Source organism: Aspergillus glaucus (genome assembly GCF_001890805.1).
Source record: "Aspergillus glaucus CBS 516.65 unplaced genomic scaffold ASPGLscaffold_10, whole genome shotgun sequence".
Taxonomy (NCBI): domain Eukaryota; kingdom Fungi; phylum Ascomycota; class Eurotiomycetes; order Eurotiales; family Aspergillaceae; genus Aspergillus; species Aspergillus glaucus.
In genome coordinates this window covers 982,677-1,006,742 of record NW_019170462.1, presented here as the reverse complement: position 1 = coordinate 1,006,742, position 24,066 = coordinate 982,677, and the positions used below count along the sequence as shown (strand labels likewise).

The 24,066-nt window shown below is 48.5% G+C and overlaps 8 protein-coding genes and 3 non-coding genes across 11 annotated transcripts; 4 read left to right on the top strand and 7 right to left on the bottom strand.

Moving 5' to 3' along the window:
* Positions 1 to 533: 533 nt before the first annotated feature.
* On the top strand, positions 534 to 1,352 carry ASPGLDRAFT_25892 (A4/G1 family peptidase; the record flags this gene model as incomplete). The annotated part of the gene is made up of 1 exon (XM_022543517.1): positions 534 to 1,352. One exon carries the CDS (start codon positions 534 to 536, stop codon positions 1,350 to 1,352), a length of 819 nt encoding a protein of 272 aa, XP_022401153.1.
* A 608-nt stretch (positions 1,353 to 1,960) lies between these two features.
* On the top strand, positions 1,961 to 5,111 carry ASPGLDRAFT_82406 (uncharacterized protein; the record flags this gene model as incomplete). Its single annotated transcript, XM_022550164.1, has 7 exons — positions 1,961 to 3,579; positions 3,634 to 3,973; positions 4,032 to 4,286; positions 4,354 to 4,413; positions 4,472 to 4,501; positions 4,564 to 4,686; positions 4,748 to 5,111. 7 exons carry the CDS (start codon positions 1,961 to 1,963, stop codon positions 4,829 to 4,831), a joined length of 2,511 nt encoding a protein of 836 aa, XP_022401152.1. The 3' UTR covers positions 4,832 to 5,111.
* An 818-nt stretch (positions 5,112 to 5,929) lies between these two features.
* On the bottom strand, positions 5,930 to 7,341 carry ASPGLDRAFT_47335 (gelsolin family protein). Its single transcript, XM_022546650.1, has one exon. The coding sequence runs from the start codon at positions 7,303 to 7,305 to the stop codon at positions 6,118 to 6,120; it is 1,188 nt and encodes a 395-aa protein (XP_022401151.1). The 5' UTR covers positions 7,306 to 7,341; the 3' UTR covers positions 5,930 to 6,117.
* Positions 7,342 to 10,245: 2,904 nt separating this feature from the next.
* On the bottom strand, positions 10,246 to 13,758 carry ASPGLDRAFT_47333 (Zn(II)2Cys6 transcription factor). Its single transcript, XM_022546649.1, has 12 exons — positions 13,496 to 13,758; positions 13,387 to 13,420; positions 13,226 to 13,316; positions 12,959 to 13,176; positions 12,499 to 12,903; positions 12,006 to 12,430; positions 11,802 to 11,947; positions 11,731 to 11,751; positions 11,605 to 11,683; positions 11,264 to 11,537; positions 11,019 to 11,202; positions 10,246 to 10,959 (listed from the first exon to the last, which is right to left on the bottom strand). The coding sequence occupies exons 1-12, from the start codon at positions 13,586 to 13,588 to the stop codon at positions 10,392 to 10,394; spliced, it is 2,538 nt and encodes an 845-aa protein (XP_022401150.1). The 5' UTR covers positions 13,589 to 13,758; the 3' UTR covers positions 10,246 to 10,391.
* A 221-nt stretch (positions 13,759 to 13,979) lies between these two features.
* On the bottom strand, positions 13,980 to 16,474 carry ASPGLDRAFT_171765 (putative C6 transcription factor (OTam); the record flags this gene model as incomplete). Its single annotated transcript, XM_022542748.1, has 2 exons — positions 13,980 to 15,975; positions 16,002 to 16,474. 2 exons carry the CDS (start codon positions 16,472 to 16,474, stop codon positions 14,301 to 14,303), a joined length of 2,148 nt encoding a protein of 715 aa, XP_022401149.1. The 3' UTR covers positions 13,980 to 14,300.
* A 1,583-nt stretch (positions 16,475 to 18,057) lies between these two features.
* ASPGLDRAFT_47330 (DNA-directed RNA polymerase II subunit RPB4) lies at positions 18,058 to 19,260 on the bottom strand. Its single transcript, XM_022546648.1, has 3 exons — positions 18,843 to 19,260; positions 18,662 to 18,789; positions 18,058 to 18,613 (listed from the first exon to the last, which is right to left on the bottom strand). The coding sequence occupies exons 1-3, from the start codon at positions 19,031 to 19,033 to the stop codon at positions 18,486 to 18,488; spliced, it is 447 nt and encodes a 148-aa protein (XP_022401148.1). The 5' UTR covers positions 19,034 to 19,260; the 3' UTR covers positions 18,058 to 18,485.
* Positions 19,261 to 19,368: 108 nt separating this feature from the next.
* ASPGLDRAFT_t89 lies at positions 19,369 to 19,473 on the top strand. Its single transcript has one exon. It is a non-coding gene; the product is annotated as a tRNA-Ser (tRNA).
* Positions 19,474 to 19,517: 44 nt separating this feature from the next.
* Positions 19,518 to 21,729, top strand: trm5 (tRNA (guanine) methyltransferase). The gene is made up of 4 exons (XM_022549734.1): positions 19,518 to 20,065; positions 20,116 to 20,217; positions 20,274 to 20,351; positions 20,414 to 21,729. The coding sequence occupies exons 1-4, from the start codon at positions 19,765 to 19,767 to the stop codon at positions 21,322 to 21,324; spliced, it is 1,392 nt and encodes a 463-aa protein (XP_022401147.1). The 5' UTR covers positions 19,518 to 19,764; the 3' UTR covers positions 21,325 to 21,729.
* On the bottom strand, positions 21,524 to 21,631 carry ASPGLDRAFT_t88. The gene has a single exon. It is a non-coding gene; the product is annotated as a tRNA-Ser (tRNA).
* Positions 21,730 to 21,987: 258 nt separating the features above from the next.
* On the bottom strand, positions 21,988 to 22,092 carry ASPGLDRAFT_t87. Its single transcript has one exon. It is a non-coding gene; the product is annotated as a tRNA-Ser (tRNA).
* Positions 22,093 to 22,385: 293 nt separating this feature from the next.
* Positions 22,386 to 24,002, bottom strand: ASPGLDRAFT_35704 (flavin-containing monooxygenase; the record flags this gene model as incomplete). Its single annotated transcript, XM_022544593.1, has 1 exon — positions 22,386 to 24,002. The coding sequence occupies one exon, from the start codon at positions 24,000 to 24,002 to the stop codon at positions 22,386 to 22,388; it is 1,617 nt and encodes a 538-aa protein (XP_022401146.1).
* Between the last annotated feature and the right edge of the window lie 64 nt (positions 24,003 to 24,066).

Sequence of the window (24,066 nt, the reverse complement as noted above, 5' to 3'; positions counted from 1 at the left end):
GGTGACCAAAAGAGGATACCTTAAATTTATGGGAGATAAGCACGTCTTGCCGTTGGCCTTGGCGCAGACCCAGTCGTCGGACCTCTGTCTTCTGCTCTGGGCGTTAGACTCGGTCTTCTTCGTGATATCTCTAGAGATGGCGGCTGGCACCTCACTGATACTCGCAAGATCCTCCATTCTGGGGCTAGTGTTTGGACGGCGAACGACTTTGCATTATCGAGACAGTCGGAATGTCGGCCTTGGAGATTAAACACCATCGGACTAAGAGGGAAATGGTATCACTGCCCGAGCATTACACGTTCTCCGAAGAGCAAGGAAGATGGGACATTGTGTAGGCCATGGACTCCGGATTGAGTCGAGTCCAGAATCAGTCGTAGAGCTTCATGTATAAATAGGGCCACGATTCCTCTATATACCTCACTCTTCTACCATCCAGCATCGGACACTCTCAAGCATCATCTGATTCTTCCACTCTTCAACGGACTTTGTCAACAGTATCTCTTCGCCTTCTTAAAGATTCTCAGCCAGCCAAAATGAAGTTTGCTTCCGTCCTCGCCGGCTCTCTCCTTGCCAGCGCTGCTCTGGCTGCTCCTCTCACCGAGAAGCGTCAAGCTCGCCACGAAGCTCGTCGCGCCAACAAGCAGCGTCACAGCAACCCTCCCCTCGTCCCCGGCACCACCAAGGAGGTCCTCAAGCTCACCAACACCACCCAGGCCCAGTACAGCTCCAACTGGGCCGGTGCCGTTCTGATCGGCTCCGGCTACACCACCGTCTCCGGCGAGTTCACCGTCCCCAGTGTCTCTGCGCCAAGTGGCGCCGGTGGCTCCGGCTCCGGGGAGGAGTCCTGCGCCTCTGCCTGGGTCGGCATTGACGGCGACACCTGCGAGACTGCCATTCTCCAGACCGGTGTCGACTTCTGCTACCAGGGCGGCCAGGCCTCCTACAGCGCCTGGTACGAATGGTACCCCGACTATGCCTATGACTTCAGCGGTATCTCCATCTCCGAGGGTGACTCCATCAAGATCACTGTTGAGGCCTCCACCGAGAGTACTGGAACTGCCACCGTCGAGAACCTCACCAATGGCCAGTCCGTCACCCATAAATTTACCGGAAGCACCCAGGGCGACCTCTGTGAGACCAATGCTGAATGGATTGTCGAGGATTTCGAATCCAATGGCTCTCTTGTTTCTTTCGCTGATTTCGGAACGGTTACTTTCACTAATGCCGAGGCCACCAGCAACGGCAGGACTGTTGGTCCCTCTGGTGCTACCATCATGGATATTCGGCAGAATGACCAGGTTCTGACTGAGGCCTCTGCGTCTGATGATTCGGTCACTGTTAGCTACGTCTAGATGGGTTCTAGATTGCTGTCCAGAAGACAGAAACATGGGGATGAGTGAGTACACCGAGTGAAGAGCTATCCGGATTGTTCTGAACTTGTTCAGTCATTTACTTTTGATTTGTTGTTAAATATTTTCATGTTTGTTTGTAACTACTTTAGGTAGAATAAATGGAAGTGCACGCGCGTTGCGAAAATCCTGTTCTTGGGACTGTGTAGATGGTTATTGATTGCTCTCATTGGGACTTTCGTAGTTGATAGGTTCAGTAGAAATGGATTAGCATGACTATGGAGCATGGATAAGAGGTAGTGGAATGACCAGATGCCGCATTCTCGATATACAAGATATTCCAGAATGTGAGCATGAGGATCAGCGCCGAAACGCGCTAAGTGCTGGTGTCCATGCAGCCCCACCATTATTGACCAATCGGTCTATCAAAAGTGCTGAAAATATTGACACGTTTGGCCACTTCAACAAGTACTGCCCTCATCGCTTAAAGCTATAAACTCTGGAGTGGTGACAATTTTCTCTCTCCCCGGAGTTTCGATCGGGTATTCAAAGATCGCTGCTGAGAATTGAATCCCATTGGCCTCCATGTGTGAGGCTCAAATCATATCCATATGGCCGTACCTACACCCCTGGAGCAAGAACTGGAGGAATTCTTCAACGATTTCCTCAAAATACCTCAACCATTGCAGGATGACCCTTCTCGATTTAGCAAACCCGCCGAGCGGAAGGAATACTTCAGACAGCGGATGGACAAGTACCTAAGAAATGATGCTCTGATCAAGCGCCTGAAAGACCCTAGTCTTTCCCCCTTGCTACGTATAGCGCGAACACCGGGTCATGCATGCTTTGAAGCGCTGCAGGTATTACTGGAATCCATGTCCCTAGAAGACATTGAATTGCGAGATCATCGCGGCCGGACGGCGCTTTCATACGCCGCCGAACTTCAAAGCATCCAATACACGAAGCTCTTGCTGGACTACGGAGCCGATCCTAACTGGAAAGACATAGGTGGCCGCACTCCATTGTCATGGGCAGTAACGCCTGGACTGGTATATGGCCGGATCATAGGACCACGAAGAATATTTCCGAGGCTAGCATCGGCCAATGTTGACGTGATTGCTTGTCTGTTGGTAAATGGCGCAGATATCAACTCTGAAGACTATGAGAAGCGCACTCCATTGATATGGGCGATAGCCCATATTTTTACCGACACAACACAAACCTTGAGTGGGCAGGATGCACAGAGAAAAACAGTGAAAGAATTACTGTTCAACGAGGAGATTGATGTGTGTTGCCAAGATAGCAGCGGCCAAACACCATTGATTCTGGCGGCGAAGGGCGAGATCTATTATCTCATGGAGCTTCTTATTGATCAAGAAGCCGACACTACCAAACGAGACCTGGATGGTTGCACATGTTTCTGGCGACTTCTAGAGGCCCGAAGACGATCGCAGACTGGGAAAGGTCCCGCATTCAAAGATCGTGTTTTTTCATTGATCAGAAAGGCAGGCGGATATTTAGTCCGTTGGGATAAGGACGATCGTACCTTGCTATCATGGGCCGTGGAGTTCCAGGATGCAAACATGGTCGAAGCACTTCTCAAGGAAGGCGTGGATCCAGAAATTCCTGACCAAAGCCCTTTGGATTCTTTCAGTAAAACCCCGTTACTACGAGCATTGGAAAGCAGCAACGACCATATAATCTCACTGTTCATACCCCGACCAACCTTTTCGAGCTCTAGCGAGATACACCACGACCAACAAAAGGACAAGACCACTTTGCATCTCCTAATTCAAAAGAGCGACCTGATAGGCGAGGCCAGAGCCCTGGAGCTACTAAAGAAACTGCTTCAAACCCGCTACGCAGCCAACACGACCGACCTTCTCGAAGGAAGAACTCCGCTGCATTATGCAATTGACCGGAAAAAGGAGAGCCTCGCAATGGAGCTAATACAAAACCTAAGCGCATCAGCACTGAATGTCGAAGACAACCGTGGCAAGACTCCCCTGCTCTATGCGTTGGAAAACGAAATGGTACATAGCCTTCAGCACCTGGTGCGATGTGGTGCAAATATCAATCTATCCCAGCCCAAAATGTGGTTTGATCTGGGAGGCCCAGGCCTACGCTATATTCGATTTACGCAGAAACTCAGGTCCTCGGGGTTCAAACTCATAGGCCAATCCCCAAATAAGCACGACTGGTTGCCAAGTGCCGGGGAAAATATACTGTGGTGAGCCATCCTTCAATACCATGCTGAGGCTTAAAGGTTCTGACCAGCTATAAGTTTTCACAAGGAAGGAGATAGGGAATGGTCACGACTCAGACAGCGGAAGGAATTCCCGCAACAGAACTATGATTACATCCACTACGCCTGTCTTAAATCCAGAGATGGTTCGGCCGAATGGATCGAGTCTCACATGTCGGTTTCCTTCCCAGATGAAGAGAATAACTTTCAGGGTATTGAATGGAGTGCAGCGAAAGGTAAAGGGTCCGGATTTGTCACTACGATCCCAGCCAGTACTTTTCCTGTAAGCTGGAAAGAGTTTTGCAACCAGTTTCTAGAGCACGTGCACCAAAAGTGGGAGGATGTCTGCTCTGATGCAAATAAGGACATTGAGGGTATCGTAAGTTGTCATGTATTCCATTTCTTGAACCTGAAACGGGACTGACTGTCGTAAACAGCGACAAAAACAACTTGAAAAGCAGGGACGAAGCAGAAAAATAATCCACGCCCTTGCGCAAAACTCATTGACACGAGCAAAATTCCGAAGATACCTGCAGCAACATGTTGTAGGGTTGAGAAAAGCAGTCAAGGATAACTTTATTATTGGGTCTTATGATGAGAAACACCTAATAGAAACCATCAACAATCTAAACGAGTCCGTGAAAGCAAGACTGGATAGCCTGGAACAAGCCGCAAAGGAAATCCTGCAAATTGTATTCGGAATATACACGTACCCGTTTCCAGTTTATGCCTGTGTACTAACGTGTCCCTTCTATCTAGGAATTTGCCTGGGTCTCAGTTAGTGAAGCAACAAGTTTAAAACGCATTAGCTGGGTTACTGTGAGTAGGATATGCTCTATGTTACAATTCAAGCTAGAACTAACTACACATATTCCAGTTTATTTTTCTTCCCCTGATGTTTGCATCCGTGAGTTCTCATCCGCATGAGACCTCGATACTAAACATATCGGCTAGACTGACTGTACAAAGAGCCTTTTCGGCATGAACGTCAATATACTCGAGAACAACCCGGACTGGAAATGGTATCTGATAATCGGGGCTTCATCCCTTCTTCTGACTGTGGCGCTCTGGGTGATGCTGAAGTTTATTTCAGTAAGTAGCTAATCCTACCTGTCTACTTCCATGACAAATAACTTACTGAATATGCTTTTAGACCGAATCATGGGTGGACATGAAAAGTTTTTTGTTTCACCGAAGGAAAAGACCGGCTCTTGAAGAAGTTGACTTGAAAGTGTAGGGATATATAATATGTACGGTTGGGATGGTAAGAAAACCAGATGCGGTGGTGACAGAGAATGTCATTAAACGGCTTGTTGAAAAAATGACGGAGCTGGCTGATGAATTGTGTTGTCGTTTTGATCAATGGTTTTATAGTCCTAAGGATGAGGCATTTGATATGTTGCTGGTTCGGTCAGGTTCACTGGAGGGTCCACGTCAGTTATTGAGGTCTGGGTTTCAGGACGCACAAGATAAAGCAGCTGTTTTCCTATCTCGTTCATCTCGTTCATCACGTTCATCACGTTCATCTAGTCCATCTAGTCCATCTAGCTCATCAAGCTCATCAGGCTAGGCTTGAAATGACATTATGCAGTACTTAAGTTCTCTTCAAGGCTATTATTCTTATCATTATTGTCATATGCTCCAGTAAATGGGATGAAAGAACTTGCTCAGAGTGATAGAACATCAGTTTGCTTGCATAGCAAACTCCTGATTATGTATCACCTCTCAGCTCGGATCCTTGTGGACTTGTCACAAATAAAGACAATCCTTTTTCTTTTTTCTTCCAGGGGCTCAATCTGACGTCTATTATGTTTGGGCTCGGGTTGAGGATCCAGAAATTAAGTAGCAGTTACCATCAATAGAAACAATCTAAACAATCGGCATCTGACCTAGCATTGCAAGTCATCGACCCTCCTAAGCCTTCTTAAAGGAACGCATAAAAAGAAAGAAACTTCTAAATCTTTGCTACTTGCCTTGTGGAATCTATGCTAGCGGCTAGCCTTTTCAATTCCATTTACTAGCTCTTCGGTGCTAATCATAATATAGCAGCTTCAGCCTTAAAACAACTGTTGGCTAAAACAACCCTGATTGAAAATGGTGTTCGGTAATTTGGACGTCATATCTCCTGTAGCTAAATTACCCGTTGAGTTAACTCAAGTGTGTTAGACTGGGTCATGAGTAAACATGAGAAGATTTTTGCTGCACCGAAGGAGAAAACCGGGGGATGAAGATAGCTCTGGTGTGGATTTGAAGGTGTAGTAAAGGCATGATCTGTACTGTCGGGACTCACATTTTATTTAATGTCCTTCGGTGCATATGTGTGTTACACTCATACGCCAATCAAGTATGCATGCCTAAACGTTGGATGAGGGCTGAGTTGAGAACTAGGTTTGTAGGTTTGAACAAAAGCTATTGGACACAAATAATCAGACTAGATACAAAAAACGAATTTCGTTCTATAATAGTCTTGCATACTGTTCCGTATATCATTTTATGATCATATGATCATCTCTCTCGTCAAACCTAAGCTGCCAGCGCTTTCACGAACGCCGGGCTTTCGTGACCTTGTACAACCTTTGCAATGGGAATAAGGTAGGCCTCCGAGCTTTCCTGGTTTTCTTGAAGCTGACGGAGGTAAGCCTGGGCAACCTTGATCCACAAAGCCTTCTCCCTCGCACTAGCTCCCAAGCCTTGCCAGACCCAGAGTCTGTTACCGGAATCATAAAGGAAGACATCGTTTCCGTCGAAATCGGATTGGTGAATTTGTCCTCCATCCTTAACAATATCAAAGGATAATGCTCCAGAAGAATCGCTGAACCGGAATAGTTTTCGCGGGCGAGCATCAATGTTGTCATCGCCCTTTCTCTTGGGGAAGGACACAGGTCGTGGCGCCTGGAACGATAATTTATTCACCTCCTTTCCCCCTAGCAGGTCCACGATGATTTTCGATCTCGGTTCGAGTTGCGAAATGACTTCAACGTTCACATGTTTGGCTTGGATAAAATCATTGACGACCTGAGCTGCCTTGGCCTTTTCCATCGGGCTGCAGCTTTTGCCTTGCCAGACCCAGATCTTATCGCCCTTGTCCAAGACAAAGACATCACCGTCGTCGAGGCTCTGCCAGGTCGGCTCCACCTCATGAACGATAATAGAGTCAATGCGACCAGCACCAGGATGCTTGAAGATGCGAAGCAACGTAAGCACCTCCTTGGGTTCCTCTTCCTCGACATGACGGAATCCCGAAGCCACGCCTCCGGACTTGATCGAGATGCGACGGAACAGCGACACAAATTCCTCCGACGGGTGCCGCTGGACCTCCCGATGCTGAGTCGCGGCACCATGCAAAAACTCATCCAGCTCGACCGTCTTGTAAGCGGCAGTGCCAGCCTCATCCTGGGTGGTTTTGTTCCCCAGCCAGAAGAAAATGTCGTGGCCTAGCTCGTCGCCGACCTTGTACGTGTGCAGCACAATGTAGCTGTCGCCCTCGTAGAACTCACCCGTGCGCTCCTTGGGCCATGGCACGACTTCGAAGTTCTCGATCCGCCAGATGAAGAGCCCGGGTTCTTGTCCGATCTTGCCGTTGTTCCAGGCGGGCTCGCTGGTGGCCGAGTTGTACTTGACACGGTGGTCAATGTCGGTTCCGATCAGCTCCACATTGCTGTCTTTGATATCGTGCTCCTTTGGGTGAACTAATCCTTCGTGGGGGGCCATGTTGTCGTTGATTGAATGTATGTATTTAGTAGAGGGACGTTGGTTGTCGGTCGGGTGGCATGGCTATTAATAGAAATAGATCGGATCTAGGCGAGGTCTTGGCATCACGTGTAAGCCCTATGGCTGATCTTGATAAGTAGGATTGAATACAATTTCTCCGGGGGCTTCGCATGTATCAATATCGAAATGAGAACACCTATAATGAAAGCGAGCAATCTGTCTTGGTCGAAGAGAGTTATTTTTTGCTTTACAGCCACTCTTGCAAACACTCGATATAAAACGCTGGAACCCTCGTTTTGGTTTCGGTTCTACTGACACACGAGGATGAGACGAAGTGAAGGTATGCATATATACTTCAGCCAACGTATTTGCATTGAGACGAGCTAACGAATGCGAGGCTTTAATAAGCGAGCGGCATTTCCGGTGATTTTATTTACATTATCCCGTCATCGATATATCATAGAAAAATGATACAAGACGAAAACCGGCATGGAGACATACACATCACACGTCACAAACAAAGATGATCACGGGTCAGTGTGTCTTATTAGACTGCATTCAACAGCATTTTCGAGTTTTAACAAGGGTAAGACAAGGAGCACGGTATATCTGGTGTTCACCATCACACCGCTTCCCACGACTGATACGACACCATCGGGCGCGTATTACTGTCACTAAAACCAACAAGACTCTAAGAAACCAGTCCCTTATTTGGCCATGGCTATAAGTTGGGGCGGCTTTTACAGTTGAGAATCACAATACGTCGCACTACACACAGGCTTGTTTGTGTCCTTTCAGCAATGCTGCTCAAATTGCGGTTTGAGGCACTCCTCTCCACATTTTCCTACCAGGTACCTGCACATTAACAGATCGTCACTTCTACCCTATCTGTCTTCTGTTTCTCGGCTATCAACCTCCTGGTTGGTCCACTGCCACCTTGCGTCGTCTGCAATCATCACAAAGCTCATCCGGAAACCGATGGATCACGCGCGCCTTGTGAGCGTGAAGGGTATAAAGGATTGGATGAAAAAGACATCGCAAGTTACTTTACCTGTAAACAGTCTGGATAGTGGCTATCATTCTTGGGATCCATCGATCCCGTTCAGGAATTCTATACGGCATCGGCCCGCGATTCTCATTACTCGTTAAAGTGAGCAATAACAAAGAGGCACAAAAAGTGACTATTGTGCAATTGGCAAGGACCAAGGCCTTTCGTCACCCGAATATTACGATGCGCATGTTTACCATCGAGGATCTAGTCAAGGCAGTATTATTTTGTGGCTCCAAAAGCCCTACTTGAGGGCGTCTCGTTTTCCTCGCCGACAGTATGCATAAGGCGTGGAACAAGGGATGTTTTATACCAAAGCTATAAAGCTACTTTGAGAATCCTTTGGAAAAGATAACCGGATGTTGGGCACTGGCTCCCAAACATCAATTATAAACCGGGGGGTGTTTTTCCCAGCATGAAATAGTAGTCAACATAGGGCCTCGACGGTTCATCTTACCTCCTATTATCGTACGGAGCTCTATTGGGTCAGCTATATCCCACTTTACCCGAAAGACAGCTTCGTTCCACGATTTGGCTCAACCCAAGTCAAGTCACCGATCACAAGCAGGTATACATGTCCGTGCTGCACCTGCCCTCAAGGCCGATTTGGTGAATGGCCAACTCTTACGATAAGAGTTTGGCTATTTATACGGACTGTAGGAATGTCCGTCTTTGGTTCTGGATAACGGTCTACCACGCATCAAATATCTAGCGAAATGGACGTGATTGTAACAGTCAGAACAATTGATATTGACCAGATTCCCGTGGCTCTCAAAGCGCAGAGCCTCTTGAAGAAGACAAGAGTCAGATGGGATCAAGTTCTACCTCGCAACCAGAACTTCCACGAACACAAGCCGCTCATAGATCCGCAAGCCACCACAGAATCTAAGACGTGGATTTCCACTATCAGAAAAAGCTAAAGAAAAGATAAGGGCTACGGCAAATAAACTGGAAAAGATAGCTCCCGAGCCGCACATCACGCTCTGGATCTTTCTTCAGACCCGTCTACCAGGGGTACAGGCGAACATTGAGCTGAGAAGAGTTTATGCGAATGACAAAGACCCGACGTCTAGCTTTCACTAATGCTCTTGTCTACATCACATCCGTCGCCCATTAGTACCCCAAAATCAAATGCCAAATCAACTGAACGGGGTTGTCCTTTCGGGGAACCCCCCGCGCATTCCTTATGGCCAGAGGCGGAGATGTTGAGCACCTTCAATCCCGGCAGATACAATCGTACACGAATACATGGGCTCTTGGGGCATCTGTTCCTCATAATCGTCAGATACGCTGATATCAAAACGATATCCTCTAGAAGTTGTCTTTATCCCAATGCTAGACTTGAGCAGGAGACCAACCGCTAGTTCATTGTGATACAAACACGAAACTTCCGACGATCCTCAGGGTCATCGACAGAGCCTCTAACACAGACACTTAATACCTATTCCTGTCCACCAAAGCGATCGTGGACAGAAATACCTGGGTTCACCGTGAGGCCCGTTCAAAAATCATTAGAGGACAAGGAAAAATGGATGGTCGGCATCCAGATGTCAATGTGGTGAACCTGTTTAAACTAAATGATCAAAGACGAAAAAATGATTGAAAACGACTGTGGAAGTGTTCCGTGACGAAGCCCATGTCGAATTCTATGTAAGTCTGATCTAGCGTGGACCTGGGCCTAAGACAAGCACGAATCCTACGTCAGGCACTCTTCCCTGACCCCGATCCCGATTTCAATAACTTTAATCCGGAGGACATTGAATTGACCAGGAAGGAAATTTCCGGTGACCGAATCCACGAAGCGCACAAAGAGATGGACAAGTTACAATTGAGAGTGACAAAGAAACGACCCGGTCTCCGGATGTGTGACTCCTAAAGACCATTCCTGATGGGCTTGCGTTACGCGATATAGACGATTGCATAATACTACTCTAGCATCAATTGGGTTTAATATAAATAGAAACCGACATCCTAACCCCAATGTGTAGTATCTATCAAACAACCTAATTACATCCACAAAAAAACACCGCAAATACATCTACTCCATCCCACCCCCAAACGCAAAATCCCCCAGAATCATCGGATCAACGAGATTCGCGAGAATCTCCGCCCTAGTATCAGGCTGGAATTCCTGTCCAAATAACGAGAAAAAGAAGTTCTCGTCGAGGGACGTGGGTGATAAATCCGTAATTGAAGTCTGCGGATGCGAGTGAAAGTTGTAATTGTTGTCTAGGGTGTTGGTGTTGGTGTAATGTAGATGCTGTAGTGCTGGGGACTCATTCGCCATCGCTGTAGGTGGCCCAGTCCCAGCTCCCAGAATCGAAGATGGCGATGTTGGCTGCATCTGCATCTGCAGCTGCTGTTGAGACTGCGGCCTGGCCATTGATGGCCCCCTCCTCCTCAGACACTCTCTTGTAACATCCAACACCTCCCTTATCATCTCCGCGCAGCGTCTCGCCACAACAACACCCCCCATTGACTCGAATATATCCAACGACTTCTCGACGTCTTTCAACAATTCTTCCTCTGGGATGTCCGGGACGCCTGCTAGAATCAGGTGCAGGAGGATCATGGAGCTGTAGAGGGCGTAGGTTGTGTTGTACCACCTTTGTTTTATCAGTATTGTTGATGTGGGTTGGGTGATGGGAAGGGAAAGGAGGGGTACCAAGTTCGGATGTAGATTCGATGGAGAAAGGATTCATATTGCATTTGAATGCTTGATCTGGCGGCTGTGAGGCAGATGTGGATGTGGTTGAGGTAGGGGATTTGTTCTGTAGATGTCGACGTTGATGTCGACGTCGACGCTACCAAAAACGGCCGATGTATAAGAATCCGCGTATTATAAAACCCTGTCCCATTCCATCAGCAACCCTTCCGCGCAATCAATCAATTAACCGCAAAAACACTCACTCAACCTCAAAACCAACTTCTGCTTAAAAGCCCACTCCGGATCATTCAACGACGCCGCATCAACATCCAAAAACCCTGGCAAATCATCCTTCCACCTCAACAATCTGGTGTCAAGATCCATCGCGATACGCGATCTCTCATGCATACTGCGTTTATTCGAGTGGTACAAGTGGTGTGATGCTTCGGTCATGATCTGCGCTAGTGCTACCATTACAGGGATCATGGAGACGTCGTTGTCTTCTGCGTCGGGGTCTTGGGAGTGACCTGGTGTTGTCTTTGGTTTGTTAGAGGTGATGTTAATTGGGGTATTAGGGGGGGGGATTGGGTGCAAGGAAAGGTACCTTTAGTGTTGGAAGAGGGACTTGGTAGTAGTCGAGGTCTTTCATACTGTCTAGGCGGCCGGAGGAGCAGCACATTTCTCTGTTTTGGTCAGATTGCTCTGATTGGTTCATATGATAGGGACGTACACTTCATGGGAATATATACACCTGTGTATGGTTAGCTTATTGCACTGATCACTGTACTCATTAGGACATACCACCACGTTCGTTTCCCCTCTTTCCGCATATTAGCCGGCAAAGCCGACATCCCAGAAGCCAACCCAATAGCCACCGCCGTCCTAACAGCCATCCCACTATACATAAAGCAGCTATGAGGCCGCAACGCATTCTGACAAAACACGTTCTGTCATCGTTAGCACACACCTACAGACCAAGATCAAAGTTGAAAAACAGAAACATACCAAAAGCATAAGCGCCTGCGCACTCTCCAAAGAACAACTCTCAAACACATCCCCCAAAGCCCTCTTCGCAGCCCCAAAATAGTAATTCGCAAAATCCAACGCCGAGCAACCACCTGCGCCTGGCTTTCTCGGATCAGGCGTGTACGTGCAGTAATGATCCAACAGCGACGTCTCGTCAGGACTAGCATTGATGGCGCCCAACGCGACAACGGCAAAGTATAAGCCCGCGAATTTCGAAGATCCACGAGCAAACGAATGCCGTCTGGGGATGTTGAATGCTTCGTGTTCGCAGCGGCGGAGGAATGACTGTTTGCAGAGCATTGGGTGGATGTGGTGTTTGTTAGAGAAGTAGCTGCTGATGAATATCTTCTCGATTTCGAGTTGGGATTCGGCAGGTAGTTGGTTAACGGGGGCTATTCCGCTGCCTTTTTGGTGTTAGTTGGGTTTTTTTTTTTTTTTTTTTTTTTTTTTTGGTTATTGGGTATTGACCTACCTAGGATTATGTTGTTTGATGGTGTTTCTGGGTTATCCGTTTGGACGGTCTTATCTCTGTCTTTCTCGGATTCCCATGGTGACTGTGAAGGTGAATGGCTTGGATAGCTCGGGTTGTACAGCAAGTTGACAATCGATAGCTGTGTTCTATCCGTAGTTTTCGTACTGTCCTTATGTGTATTCTCTGTGTATGGCTGCGATGGACCAGTCGTTGACTGGAAATCACCATTTGAATACCTGTCTCCGGAGACATTTGGTGTTCTTCTTCCTGCATGCCTTCGCGCGCGCGCATACAAATTACCCAGAAACGCCAAATTCGACGAATTCCCGTAAAACTCAGTCCCGTTCGTATGCATATTTATCCCGCTCAAACCATCTCTCGATGCAGAGTCGCATAGCGGCGTATCTGTCGCAATTCATTATTAGAGCCGCAGTCTGTTATACATGGAGCGGAAACTAACCGGCTATACAATCCTCATTGCGGTCAGTCCCATGCGTTATTGGCGTAGGTGCATTTCGTTGCAATCCACTCCCACTCTCACCTCCACGGGATATCCGCGGCGAGCGTGAATCTCCAAGAAACGTGTCCGGAGACCGTGACTGTCTTTCTCTTTCTTGGGGTTTAGTATTCTGATTTGCTTCCGGCCATGGCGACGGTCGACTTTCACTGCTCCTGCCTCTGTATCAGTTTAGTATGGGACCAGACTGTGAGAGGTCGGGGTACAAACTGCTGAATCTGCCTGATACGGCTCTGTCTTTTTTCCGGTGTTGACGTGTCCTGATTTGCACCATTTCTATAGATACAATCGAGACAATGGTCTGGAATAATCATAAGCATAAGCATACATTTCGGATATGCACCATTATGATGGTGTTGGGAAAGACATACAAGCACAATAAGAGCATGGTTGAGCTTGGTCGCACTAAACAATTGATTAATTACATCCTTTCCGAATGACTCTCTTTGTTGCTAATTTGGTAGAAAAAAGAATACACACCTTCGTCTTCCGAACCCGACAAGTCTCGCACGCCCGAGAAGCCCGCGGCGGACGGCGACGGATGGCGCGGGTTCGCGGGGGGTCAGCGTCCATTTTGCCTTCGCTGAAAGATTTAATAACTTTATGTGGAAATTTGAATTATATTCATGTTGATGGTTTCTAGAATAGATGTGTTAATTGGCATTTTGAGGTACGGCGCTGGTTGGCGTGAAGAGAAGCGCGTCGAAAGCGATTCCCAGTTATTTGTTCCCCACACTTTTATTTGCTTGCCGACGGATCGTCGCGTACCGTAGCACCGCTGAACTTGAGCAATTCGGGCTTATGTACAGTAGATTTTATGACTTTGATAAAGGTGAGAACAACTTTTCTTGATTATGAAGGTAGGAGAGTACTTTTCATTGGAATATTAGAGCAGGGGGGGAGGTTGTATACGGATTCTCGGTGCTACTCGCGAGGGTAGATTGGCCGATTGGTAGAGTACGCTACTAAAAAACGAGTAAACCCTCAAATTTGTATATAAAGATGAATTTCTATCCTTGCTCCTTGCTCCAGTCCAACCAGTCAATCAATCAATCAATCAATGCAATCTATGTCCAAGCCAACACCAAAACAGCAGTAGTATGTACATAATCATGCGGGAATCATCATTTTGCGTTTGCGTATCATCGAGAACAGTCAGAAAAGGTCAGGTCCTATAAATAAACATCGGACGGACCATATTATATGCGAGTCATAAGTAGGCGTGGATGTAAGGAAATTCGTAAACCGCAGACAACAATCAGGGAGGTAAAATAGGAGCCTCCCTTTATAATGGCGGAATTGGGGTATCTCGTAAACTCTCGTCACTGACCGATGTCGCTGGTGAGGCTAGCCCGGATATCACGGACGAAGTGCCTCCGGCTTCGAGCATCGGGTCGGGGTCGTCGAGCGCGATGATAGGGACCGGACGAGAGGTGATGGTTGGCTTGACGGCGCTGTGCATCAATTCGTCGATGGCGGGTTTGTCAGGGACGTATCGGTCGAGGTTGGTGGCGTTGTCTAGACTGTCGAGGGAGAAGTCCAGGAACTCTGCGTTCTTCCTACTGACGCTCAACGTCCAGCGGTACTCGCAGAGTCGGAGACGGTAGAACTCGGATTCCTCTTTTGTAGGGGCAGTCACGCGCAGTAGGATGCCAAACGAGCCGATGAGAGTGAAGTTGTGGCGCGACGCGGAGGGCCAGAAGGATCGGAGATGGGCAGGGCGCAGTCGGTTGACAAAGTCCATGGCGGAGATGAGACGCGTTTTGGCAGCGGAGCGGCAAATGTGGGACAGGTAGGCATCAGCGGTTTCGGGAGACAGGGATCGAATGATGCATCGGTGCAGGGTGATTTCGGTCGCAAAGTAGGACAGGTGCAGAGCTCCGTTGCGGGCATTTTCTTCCGTAATGGTGTCGAATAAGTCACCGCTCGTATCCATCTTGAGCTGGGGGGGCAGACGTCCAAACCATTCTTTCAGGCGAATCTGCGCGGGCTTGGCTCGTTCAAGGATCATGCGAGTTCGGTTTCCTCCGGAGGCCTTGAAATCTTCGATGGCCTGCAGGGTGTAAAATCGATCCAGGATGTCCGAGAGGATGGTGGTCAAAGCCACCATATGACAGAAATACAGCGGTCCGTGCCCAACAGAAGTATCGTCCTGGTTCGTGTCTGCGTGGAACGCGTCGATAAAGTCCTGTTCCACCAGGTCCTTGACCGTCCAATTCCAAGCAAAAATGTGCGATGGGCGTCCGTGAACAAGTGAGGACCACTTGTCCTGCATGTACAACGCCCAGGCCAGACGTTTCCGAAGGCCCTTTTCCCAGGTGTCCATCCTCCAATGGGTGCAGTCTTGGTGCAGACCCAATTCAAACCCAGCCGTCACCAACTGTGCGTTCAATGCTCTGGTCGCCACGGTCGACTTCTCCATGAGAAGAAGGCCGGCCTGAATGGTGGCCACCGTGGCCCGGGGGAGCGACTCCGTCAGTAGTTTGAGAGCGGTGCTTTCCAGACGTGCAACGTCGGGTCGTCGAACGGATTGAGACGCTGGCATGTCCACGAACTTGAGTGTCAAGACATAAACAGCAGCCAGCAAGAGTGGCGACAGGTTCTTTCGGGTGCGGTAGGTTTGGCGGAAGGTATCCTCCATGAGGATAGGAAACGTAGGGTGGACATATTCGAAGAACTTCTCAATCAAGGTAGCGCCATAAGGAGCTACCAGGCTCTCAATGGCGTCGACCGAGACCGAGTCAGGCATCGTGTTCCGGACACGGATATAAGTATCGTCACCCAGCTTCCGCAGACGAAAGTTGGATACAATGCCTTCGTTGTTCTGGTCCAAGGGAACGTGGTCCAACAAGGCGGGTTCAAACTCGGTGGTCAATCCAATATATTGAATGGATTGGTCAAAGAAACCGGGGACTAGATAATGACCCTGACCTTGTTTTGTGGAAGCAACTGTCGATGGTCTGCGGAAGGATTCGACGTTTAGTACAAAAGAACATATGATTGATGCATCCGAGATCGGTGAACATACCTCTTGACAGACTCAGCATCCTCCGGGACCGAGTCCTCAAGCTTTCGTTTCTTGGACAGGGGTTCCGCAGTGTTGGGACGAGCGGCGCCAGAGGTAAGGTTAAAGGTGCACTCCTGCCGGTGAAAGTCACAGGAATAGCATTTGTTGACCATCTCGTTCATTGCACAGCGGCTCTTTCGGCGGAGACAAGCGTCACAACTGGGTCCATCCCGGCCGGCAGCACGGGCAGCGGAGGCAGTTAGGGTCGAAGAGGAGACCGGGGACAATGGCGTAGACGGGGGTCCGTCCTGTTGCTGTTGGGCACGAGATAGACGACGGCGATGCGATGGCTGCGAATCCGGAGAATGAGGCTGGGGCTGTTGCTGTTGCTGGAAAGACGGGGCCGCCGGACCAGCCGCGGAGGACGACTGGAGCGTGATAACGGCGGCCATTCTGACTGACAAGGGAGAGATAGAGGGATAAATAGACAGATAGAATTGATATAAGGTAGATAGGTAATCGCAAGACAGCAGATAGAGAATGCGATGAAAGATCCTCCGAAGGGCTCCGCGATTGGGTGGCCAGAGACCAATTGGGAGAGCGGAGGATCTGTCGGTCTATGTGTGCGTTTGCAGTGTGGCTGCAGACAGCCGATCAGATAAGCTGTAGCAGTTGTACAGAGCAACAGGGAGGATATCAGAGGCAGTGAGGGACTATCAGAGAGAGGAGAGGACGGGAGGGAAAAGTCCGCTGGCGGAGCGGAAAACGGGGAATCAGTCAAGAAGCAGCCGGGGCCAGGGACTGCAGGAAAACCAGATAGCGGAGAGAACGCTCGGTCATTCTAGAGGAGTACAGTACTTGTACGAAGTAATAGTAGAGAGATATGAAGGGTGAAGGTGAAGATTATTGAAGATTCGAAGAACTAGTGTAGAGGATATGTTGTCGATTGGATAACAGAAACACCTCACAGGCTCAAAATGCTTCCGGATCTCTCCATATTCCAAACGTAACATTTTCTCTGGCGCGCAGATAAGTACGTGACCTCTGATTGGGTAGTGCGGCTGGCGGAGGCTCCATTACGTACTGGATTGGCGTTGGGCACGTTGGCTTCCGATGGTTTTCGTAGCGTGTAGTAATGGTATGACATCTATCTTTACTCTGGAGATAGAATACTACTCAGTACATTACTACCAGAACAAGTACAAGGACAGGATAGATGTACGTACTTTGGAGTAGTACTTTGTACAGCATAAGAACAAAGAAGTATCCATACAATCCTGCCATTCGCCATTCACAAATACCAGCCAATCAGCATCCCCCGATAAAACCTATCCCAGTCCACCAATAAAATCCATTTACGCCTCCAAAAAAGGTTAGCGTCAAACCCGACAAACGGGGATCAGCTCTGTAATAAGTGGGGATTCCCCATATTGGCCCTGGCATTAGTCCCGATTTGGAAAGGTGTCTGCTGCACAGAAGCCTTGTCGGTCGAGAATTACCGACACACTGATTGGTGGGTTGTGCTTTAAACACTGCTGGGATGATCTTGGTTCCTTCTGCTGTGTTCGACATAACATCATAGGTAGTTACCTGAATTGGACTGACTAATCAACACTTCTTCTGTACTCCGAAGTACTCTGTTACTCCGTACTACACGATATCGAGACTCGGGAACTTCGTATACAAAGTACGGAACGGTGTATTAAATGCCCATATGCAGGTAATTTTTAGTCGCATTTTCCTTACGAAATCAATTCCCATCAGTCATACAATTGAGTCATACGAGCTGGTGGCGATTTGTCTCTTTACGGTGCGATCTCCTACCCAATCGGTACATCTACGGAGTCCAGCTACCGTTACGATTGACAATACGGAGTACTTCGCCTCACTATCACGTGTCTACTGGTGGCAATAACGATGAGAGAGAAGGTAACTTTACTATGTACAAAACAGCGGTACTTTGTAGATATATCGTGGTAACGAGTCAGTGACACTATTACTACTACTACTACTATTATGATATATATCCCCGCTACCCCATATCCTGACGGAGTACAACGAGCCGGGTTAATATATCCCGTGCCCAGTGCCCAGTGCCCAGAAATGATGATGTATGGGGCGAGTACTCCAGCATGGAGCACGAGAGATACAACCTAAGAAATGCCTCCTTGGCCATTTACGGTCCATGTCTAGTATTGACTTGGGATATTCCATAACTCTAGGCACCAATGCAGATCGAAATGTAACCAAATCCAGTATCTCAACGATGCATAAAGCTGTTGTCAAATCAGAACACGCTGGCACACCATAGATATCAGATATACCAACATCAACATTAACAAACAATCAAGCCATCTTATCTCATGCACTATTTATCATATCCATATCTCAGATATCAACACAAACGCCAAAACTCCATGCTATCCCTGTATAATGACACAAACAAACCCCACAAAGTCCCATCTACTCCGTGAAGTTCCGCAACTTGGTCAACTCATCCAACAGCTCCTGCAAATCCCCGTCGGAGATCTTATTCTGCAGACTCGGGATTAACGACTTGGCCTCCTCTGCATTATCGCAGCACAGACTCCCTGTCATGTATTAGCATCCTGCGTAGATCCAACGGTAGGGGCACATACCCAACTGAGACCGCTCAAACATCTCCAACTCCGTATGCGAATTCAACAACCGCTCAACAGCCTTGATATTTTCTTCGTCCTTGAATCGCGCAAACACCTCCAGATAGTCCATTGTCTTTGTCAGGTTCCTACCAACCGTTAGCGGCAACTTCAACCCCCTGTGCCAGCCCGGCTGACTCACTCCGGCTCCTCATATTTCTTCCCCCCTCGTCGCTTATTCTCCAACACCTTGTTGATGACCAGTCGCGCCTCCGATAGCGAGAGGGTATGCGTGTTCTGGTCCGCGCCGAGTTTCAGGGTCGATGCTGCTTCGAGTTCGCCTTGGGGGAGGACGCGCTTGCGGTGTGTCGCTGGGGGAAGTTGGACGCTCATTGTGGATATTGAGTAATTTCGAAGGTGGTGGTGTAGTTTCTGGCACAGTAAGTCGTATCGTATGGATTGAGAGCTCCTAATGGGAGGTTGGTGATGTTGGAAAACTCGCGTTGGCAATTCCGGGCGGTGAGGTGTTGACCGCCGTCGCTGCGATACTCGCTCGTAAGTATATTTTAGAAGTTTACTCTGTAGAAAACAGTTGTTAGTTCTGTAATTATTGCCTTCTTATAATTATTGATCTGGTTGATAAAAGTGGCTGCTAAATAAAGTTGCTGTAGCATGGCGTACATTATTGCTAGTCATGGTACACTTTAGTGACTATCCAATCAACAATCGACACTTTGGCCGAGTGGACTAAGGCGCGAGACTCGAATATGGTTTCCACCATATCTGGATATCTCGTATCTTCGGATGCGCAAGTTCGAATCTTGCAGGTGTCGTTTCTTTTTTAGTTTTATTTTTTTTATTTTCTTTTTTGCTTCCCTTCATCTATGCACTCTTTTTGTCTATTTCATACTGTCAGCGCTTTTTTACAAATCGATCATTATTTTCTATCCTTTCCTGCCCCCATCTGCTCTGCGGAATAAGTGGCAGATCGCTATCGATAAATCACGTGTACTGATAAGATCGCGGGGCCAAAAAATCACTCCAACAAAAACACATCCAACGACTCACTATTCAATCCTCACCAAATCTTTCCCTCAGATCCGCAGACCTCCAACTAGCCTCCAATGGCTCCCAAAACCAGCACCGACGAATCCAATCCCCCACCACCCTCCAACGACCTCCCCGAGATGTTTCGCCCACCCATAAACCGCGCAATGCGAGTCCTGGACCGCTCATTCTTCCAAAAGAGAATACCACTCTCTGCGGCGGCGATATACAAGGCCTCTGATATTTCGAATGTGCGCAAGGAGTTGCTGAAGAGTAGGGATATGTTGGCGTTGCCGCGGTTGAATTCAATTCGTGAGGTTAAGGATGAGGGGGAGATTAGGAGGGGGATCTTGTTGAGGGAGGATGTTAGGCATGATGGTATGCGCGCGCTTTTCTGCTGGGGAATTGAGAAAGGGCTGACGGTATAGATGCTGCGACGTGGTCGCCGAAGATCAGTGAACTTGTGGAGAAGGGGACGGTGGGATTGAGGCCGTTTGATTTGGAGTTGGACTATGATTATTGGAATTATTGTGAGCTTCTATGGTTGGAATTGTGGCGAGGGTGACGGGGTGCTAACATGCTACAGCTGATATTATTGCCTCGATCATGCCGGAAGATCTTCTCGACGAGATCCCTCAGGGCTTCACCCAGGTCGGCCACGTCTGTGAGTGCCGGATCAATGCTGCTTTTCGCATAAAGAAGGATGCTAATGTGTCCTCCGTACAGTGCATCTGAACCTCCGCGAACAGTACCTCCCCTATAAACACCTAATCGCCGAGATCCTCAAGGACAAAAACAGGACAATCCGAACCGTCATCAACAAGATCGAGGATGTCGGCTCCCACAGTGAATTTCGCACATTCCCATTCGAGCTCCTCGCCGGTGACAACGACACAAATGTCACTGTCCACGAGCAAGACTGCAAGTTTTGCTTCGACTACGCGCGCGTATACTACAACAGCCGCCTGGAAACCGAACACCGCCGCCTAGTCAACAAGTTCCACCCCGGTGAAATGGTCTGCGATGTAATGGCAGGCGTCGGCCCCTTCGCCGTACCAGCAGGCAAACGTAAGATCTTCGTCTGGGCAAACGACCTCAACCCCCATGGCACAGAAGCCATGCAAGAAGCAGTCAAGATGAACCACGTCGACCAATTCGTGCTCCCCTTCAACAAAGACGGAAGACAATTCATCCCATGGTCCGCCAAGGAACTCCTCCAATCCGAACCCCTAACCGTCAGCCTGAAACCCAAACGCGCACGAAAACCCGAAGAACCCCCACGCCATCCCGAAGAATACGCCCGTCCCTCCATCTTCAACCACTACGTAATGAACCTCCCCGCTACGGCAATCGACTTCCTCGACGCGTTCGCGGGTGTCTACGCCGGCCACGAGTCCCTCTTTACAGCTCAACAGCCTTTACCCATGGTTCACGTCTATTGTTTCTCAGGACACTCGGAAAACGAACGCGACGACCATGTCGATATTTGTCAGCGCATTTCTGAGAAGTTGGGTTATACCATTACGCCCGAGTATCCGGAGCTGGAGATCCATAATGTGCGACTGGTTAGTCCGAAGAAGCAGATGTTCTGTGCTAGTTTCCGGTTGCCGGCGGATGTGGCTTTTAGGACGGGTTAGTGCCCTTGGTACGAGTACGAGTTATGCAGGCGTTTGGGATTTCGAATGTATATATATGATCAAAAAGTGATTTCATTGGAGCTTAGATATCCAAAAGTTATTATTGCTTTCAAAATAATCAAAACAACAAGAAAACCCAGATTAAACCGGGGGGGGAAAGATAGGGGGGGGGGGAAAGAAAAGAAAAAAAGAAAGCGGACGACACCTGCAGGATTCGAACCTGCGAACGCGAACGTATGTGATATCGACTCGAATACATAAGTATTCATATTCAAGTCACACGCCTTAACCACTCGGCCAAAGTGTCCGTTCCGTAACAGGATCTCGGCCGTTCTTAACTTAAGAGAAGTTGCGCTAGAGTGGGTTTGGGATTATGTCGGCTTTCTCTGGTCCTGTCTTTCACTGGCGATCGCAAAGCTTGGTTTTGGCGGGTTTTGGCGATATTTAATTCAAATAAAAAATATTAAAGAAACATTAAAGAAGTCTCGGGGGTATTATATTGTATTGTCTCCGTTGCACACTGCAATCTGAAGCTGCAGGTCGACATGCAGCGAATGTATAATGCCAGTTGAACGACCTTTTGTGTACTCCGTAGAGACCAGAGATTACATCCAATTCGTTCAAGAAAAAGGGGAGAAGAGGTGAAAAAAAAAACAAAAAGAACGACACCTGCAAGATTCGAACTTGCGCATCCGAAGATACGAGATATCCAGATATGGTGGAAACCATATTCGAGTCTCGCGCCTTAGTCCACTCGGCCAAAGTGTCCAATTCTTGAAAGGCTTCATCACTTAGCGTATTATGACAGGGAATAATACGCAACATAATGGATTAGGTTTTTGTAGTTATCGGTACCCTACTTCGTCCTACTTCAGTACAGATTACTTTTTTATGGTTTGGAATGCTGCTGAGATGAGTAAAATTTATTTTCATCTATGTGAGTAATTTTCTTTTTGTGATTTTGTATTAATACAGCTTTGACGATTGCCTCTGGGTAAATATATATTTCTACAAAAGGGAAGCTTCAATTGAATAAACCATTGTGTCAGGACGAGCTGTCTCTAAAACGGCTCGAATCCCTTCCACTCATCTCTCGTAGCACCCATACCCATGGCCCTATAATCACCCAGCCCACCAAGATACGTCCTCACCCCGACCGGCTTCCCCGGGACATTCCCCCCACTCAACCAAGAGCCCTTCACTTCACTGAAAAGACTCCCCTTCGCAGCCTGCTCACACCTCTCACCCCACTCACTTTCCGCCTCAAACGTAGCTTCCACAATTCCCCTCGCGCAATACTCCCTCCTGAAACACTCAGCACGCTGAATAGCATTCGTAATCAACTCAACACTAGCCTCGATCGCCGGAATCACATTCCCAAAAACACCCTTGGGCCCGTTTACCATGAACATATTCGGGAATCCGGCTGCGAAGCTACCAAGGTAGGACCTGGGACCCTTTGCCCATGTATCCTTGAGTGACCTGCCATTGCGGCCCACGATGTTCGCACGGATGAGGTTGCCTTCGACGGCGTCGAAGCCGGTAGCTAGGATGATTACATCGAGGACGTGGCAGGTTCCGTCTGCGGTTCGTATACCATCAGGCGTGATTTCTTTGATTGGGGTTTCTTTTAGATATACGTTGGACACGTTCTCACGGTTGAATGTCTCGTAGTATCCATCGTTGGAGATAGGACGCCTGGCGAAGCGCTCGTTGGGAATGAGCCTGTGCGCCTTTTCCGGGTCCTTCACTATCTGGTAGACCTTCCTGCGGATAAAGTCGCATACCGCATCGTTGGCATCCTCGTTGGTAGTGATGTCGCAGAAATGCTCAAGCATGAAACGCATCCCGTTGCCATTGCTCCAGAGGTCTTCGAGGAGTTGTTCGCGACGGCCAGGATCAACGGAGAAAAATGGACGATTGGACTCGACGTAGCCAAAACCGGCAAAGGAGGTCTTGAGATGTGCCCAGATTTGGTCGTAATGCTCGTTCGCCCAGGTCCTGTATGCGGGGGTGATGGGTCTGTCGTTGCTGGGTAGGGTGTACTGCGGGTGTCGAATGAATGCAGTCAGTGACGAGACGTGCGGTGCGATGTTGGTGATCACCTGGACACCGCTAGCGCCGCAGCCTAGAACACCAATGCGTTTGTTAGTTACATCAAGATCTGCGGGCCAGTGGGATGTATGCGTGATTCGTCCTTCGAAGGAATCGATCCCAGGAATGTCAGGGAAATTTGCCCTGGAGAAAAACCCCATCGCAGGAATAAAGTAGCGCGCCCAGTAAATCTCCCCCGTACTGACTTTAACCTCCCAGACACCAGTCTCTTCCACCAACTGAGCCGACAACAGCTCCGTATTGAACTGCATATACTTCCAAAGGTCATGCTTCTCAACGAAATGCTTCAAGTACGCCAGAATCTCAGGCTGTCGCAGATACCGTCTGCTCCAAGGGTAATTTTGCAAATCCTCCGCATCCCACGAGAAGCGATACACGAAGCTCTCCGTGTCACTCAGGGCACCGGGGTAGATATTCGTGAGCCATGTTCCACCGACGCCGGGAAGAGAGTCGATTAGCTTGATGGAGAGGCCGAGATCGCGCAGGGAGTAGGCTTGACCGATTCCGCCAAAGCCCGTGCCAACGATTAGGACGTCGATGTGTTGTACTGGTTTGGGGGCCATTGTATATCGGGGTGTGTGGGCTTGATGTAGCGATTGTCCGACTGGGAATGGATTTCAGGTAGTT

Coding starts and splice junctions, on each gene's coding strand:
- ASPGLDRAFT_47335 (XM_022546650.1), bottom strand. CDS start 7,305: ATGGCCCCCCACGAAGGATTAGTTCACCCAAAGGAGCACGATATCAAA.
- ASPGLDRAFT_47333 (XM_022546649.1), bottom strand. CDS start 13,588: ATGGACGCTGACCCCCCGCGAACCCGCGCCATCCGTCGCCGTCCGCCG. Junction 12,904..12,958: donor CAATGAGGATTGTATAGCCG/GTTAGTTTCCGC, acceptor GAATTGCGACAG/ATACGCCGCTATGCGACTCT. Junction 11,538..11,604: donor TCCCTCTTCCAACACTAAAG/GTACCTTTCCTT, acceptor AACAAACCAAAG/ACAACACCAGGTCACTCCCA.
- ASPGLDRAFT_47330 (XM_022546648.1), bottom strand. CDS start 19,033: ATGAGCGTCCAACTTCCCCCAGCGACACACCGCAAGCGCGTCCTCCCC. Junction 18,790..18,842: donor AAGAAATATGAGGAGCCGGA/GTGAGTCAGCCG, acceptor AACGGTTGGTAG/GAACCTGACAAAGACAATGG. Junction 18,614..18,661: donor GTTTGAGCGGTCTCAGTTGG/GTATGTGCCCCT, acceptor AATACATGACAG/GGAGTCTGTGCTGCGATAAT.
- trm5 (XM_022549734.1), top strand. CDS start 19,765: ATGGCTCCCAAAACCAGCACCGACGAATCCAATCCCCCACCACCCTCC. Junction 20,218..20,273: donor CTATGATTATTGGAATTATT/GTGAGCTTCTAT, acceptor AACATGCTACAG/CTGATATTATTGCCTCGATC. Junction 20,352..20,413: donor CACCCAGGTCGGCCACGTCT/GTGAGTGCCGGA, acceptor TCCTCCGTACAG/TGCATCTGAACCTCCGCGAA.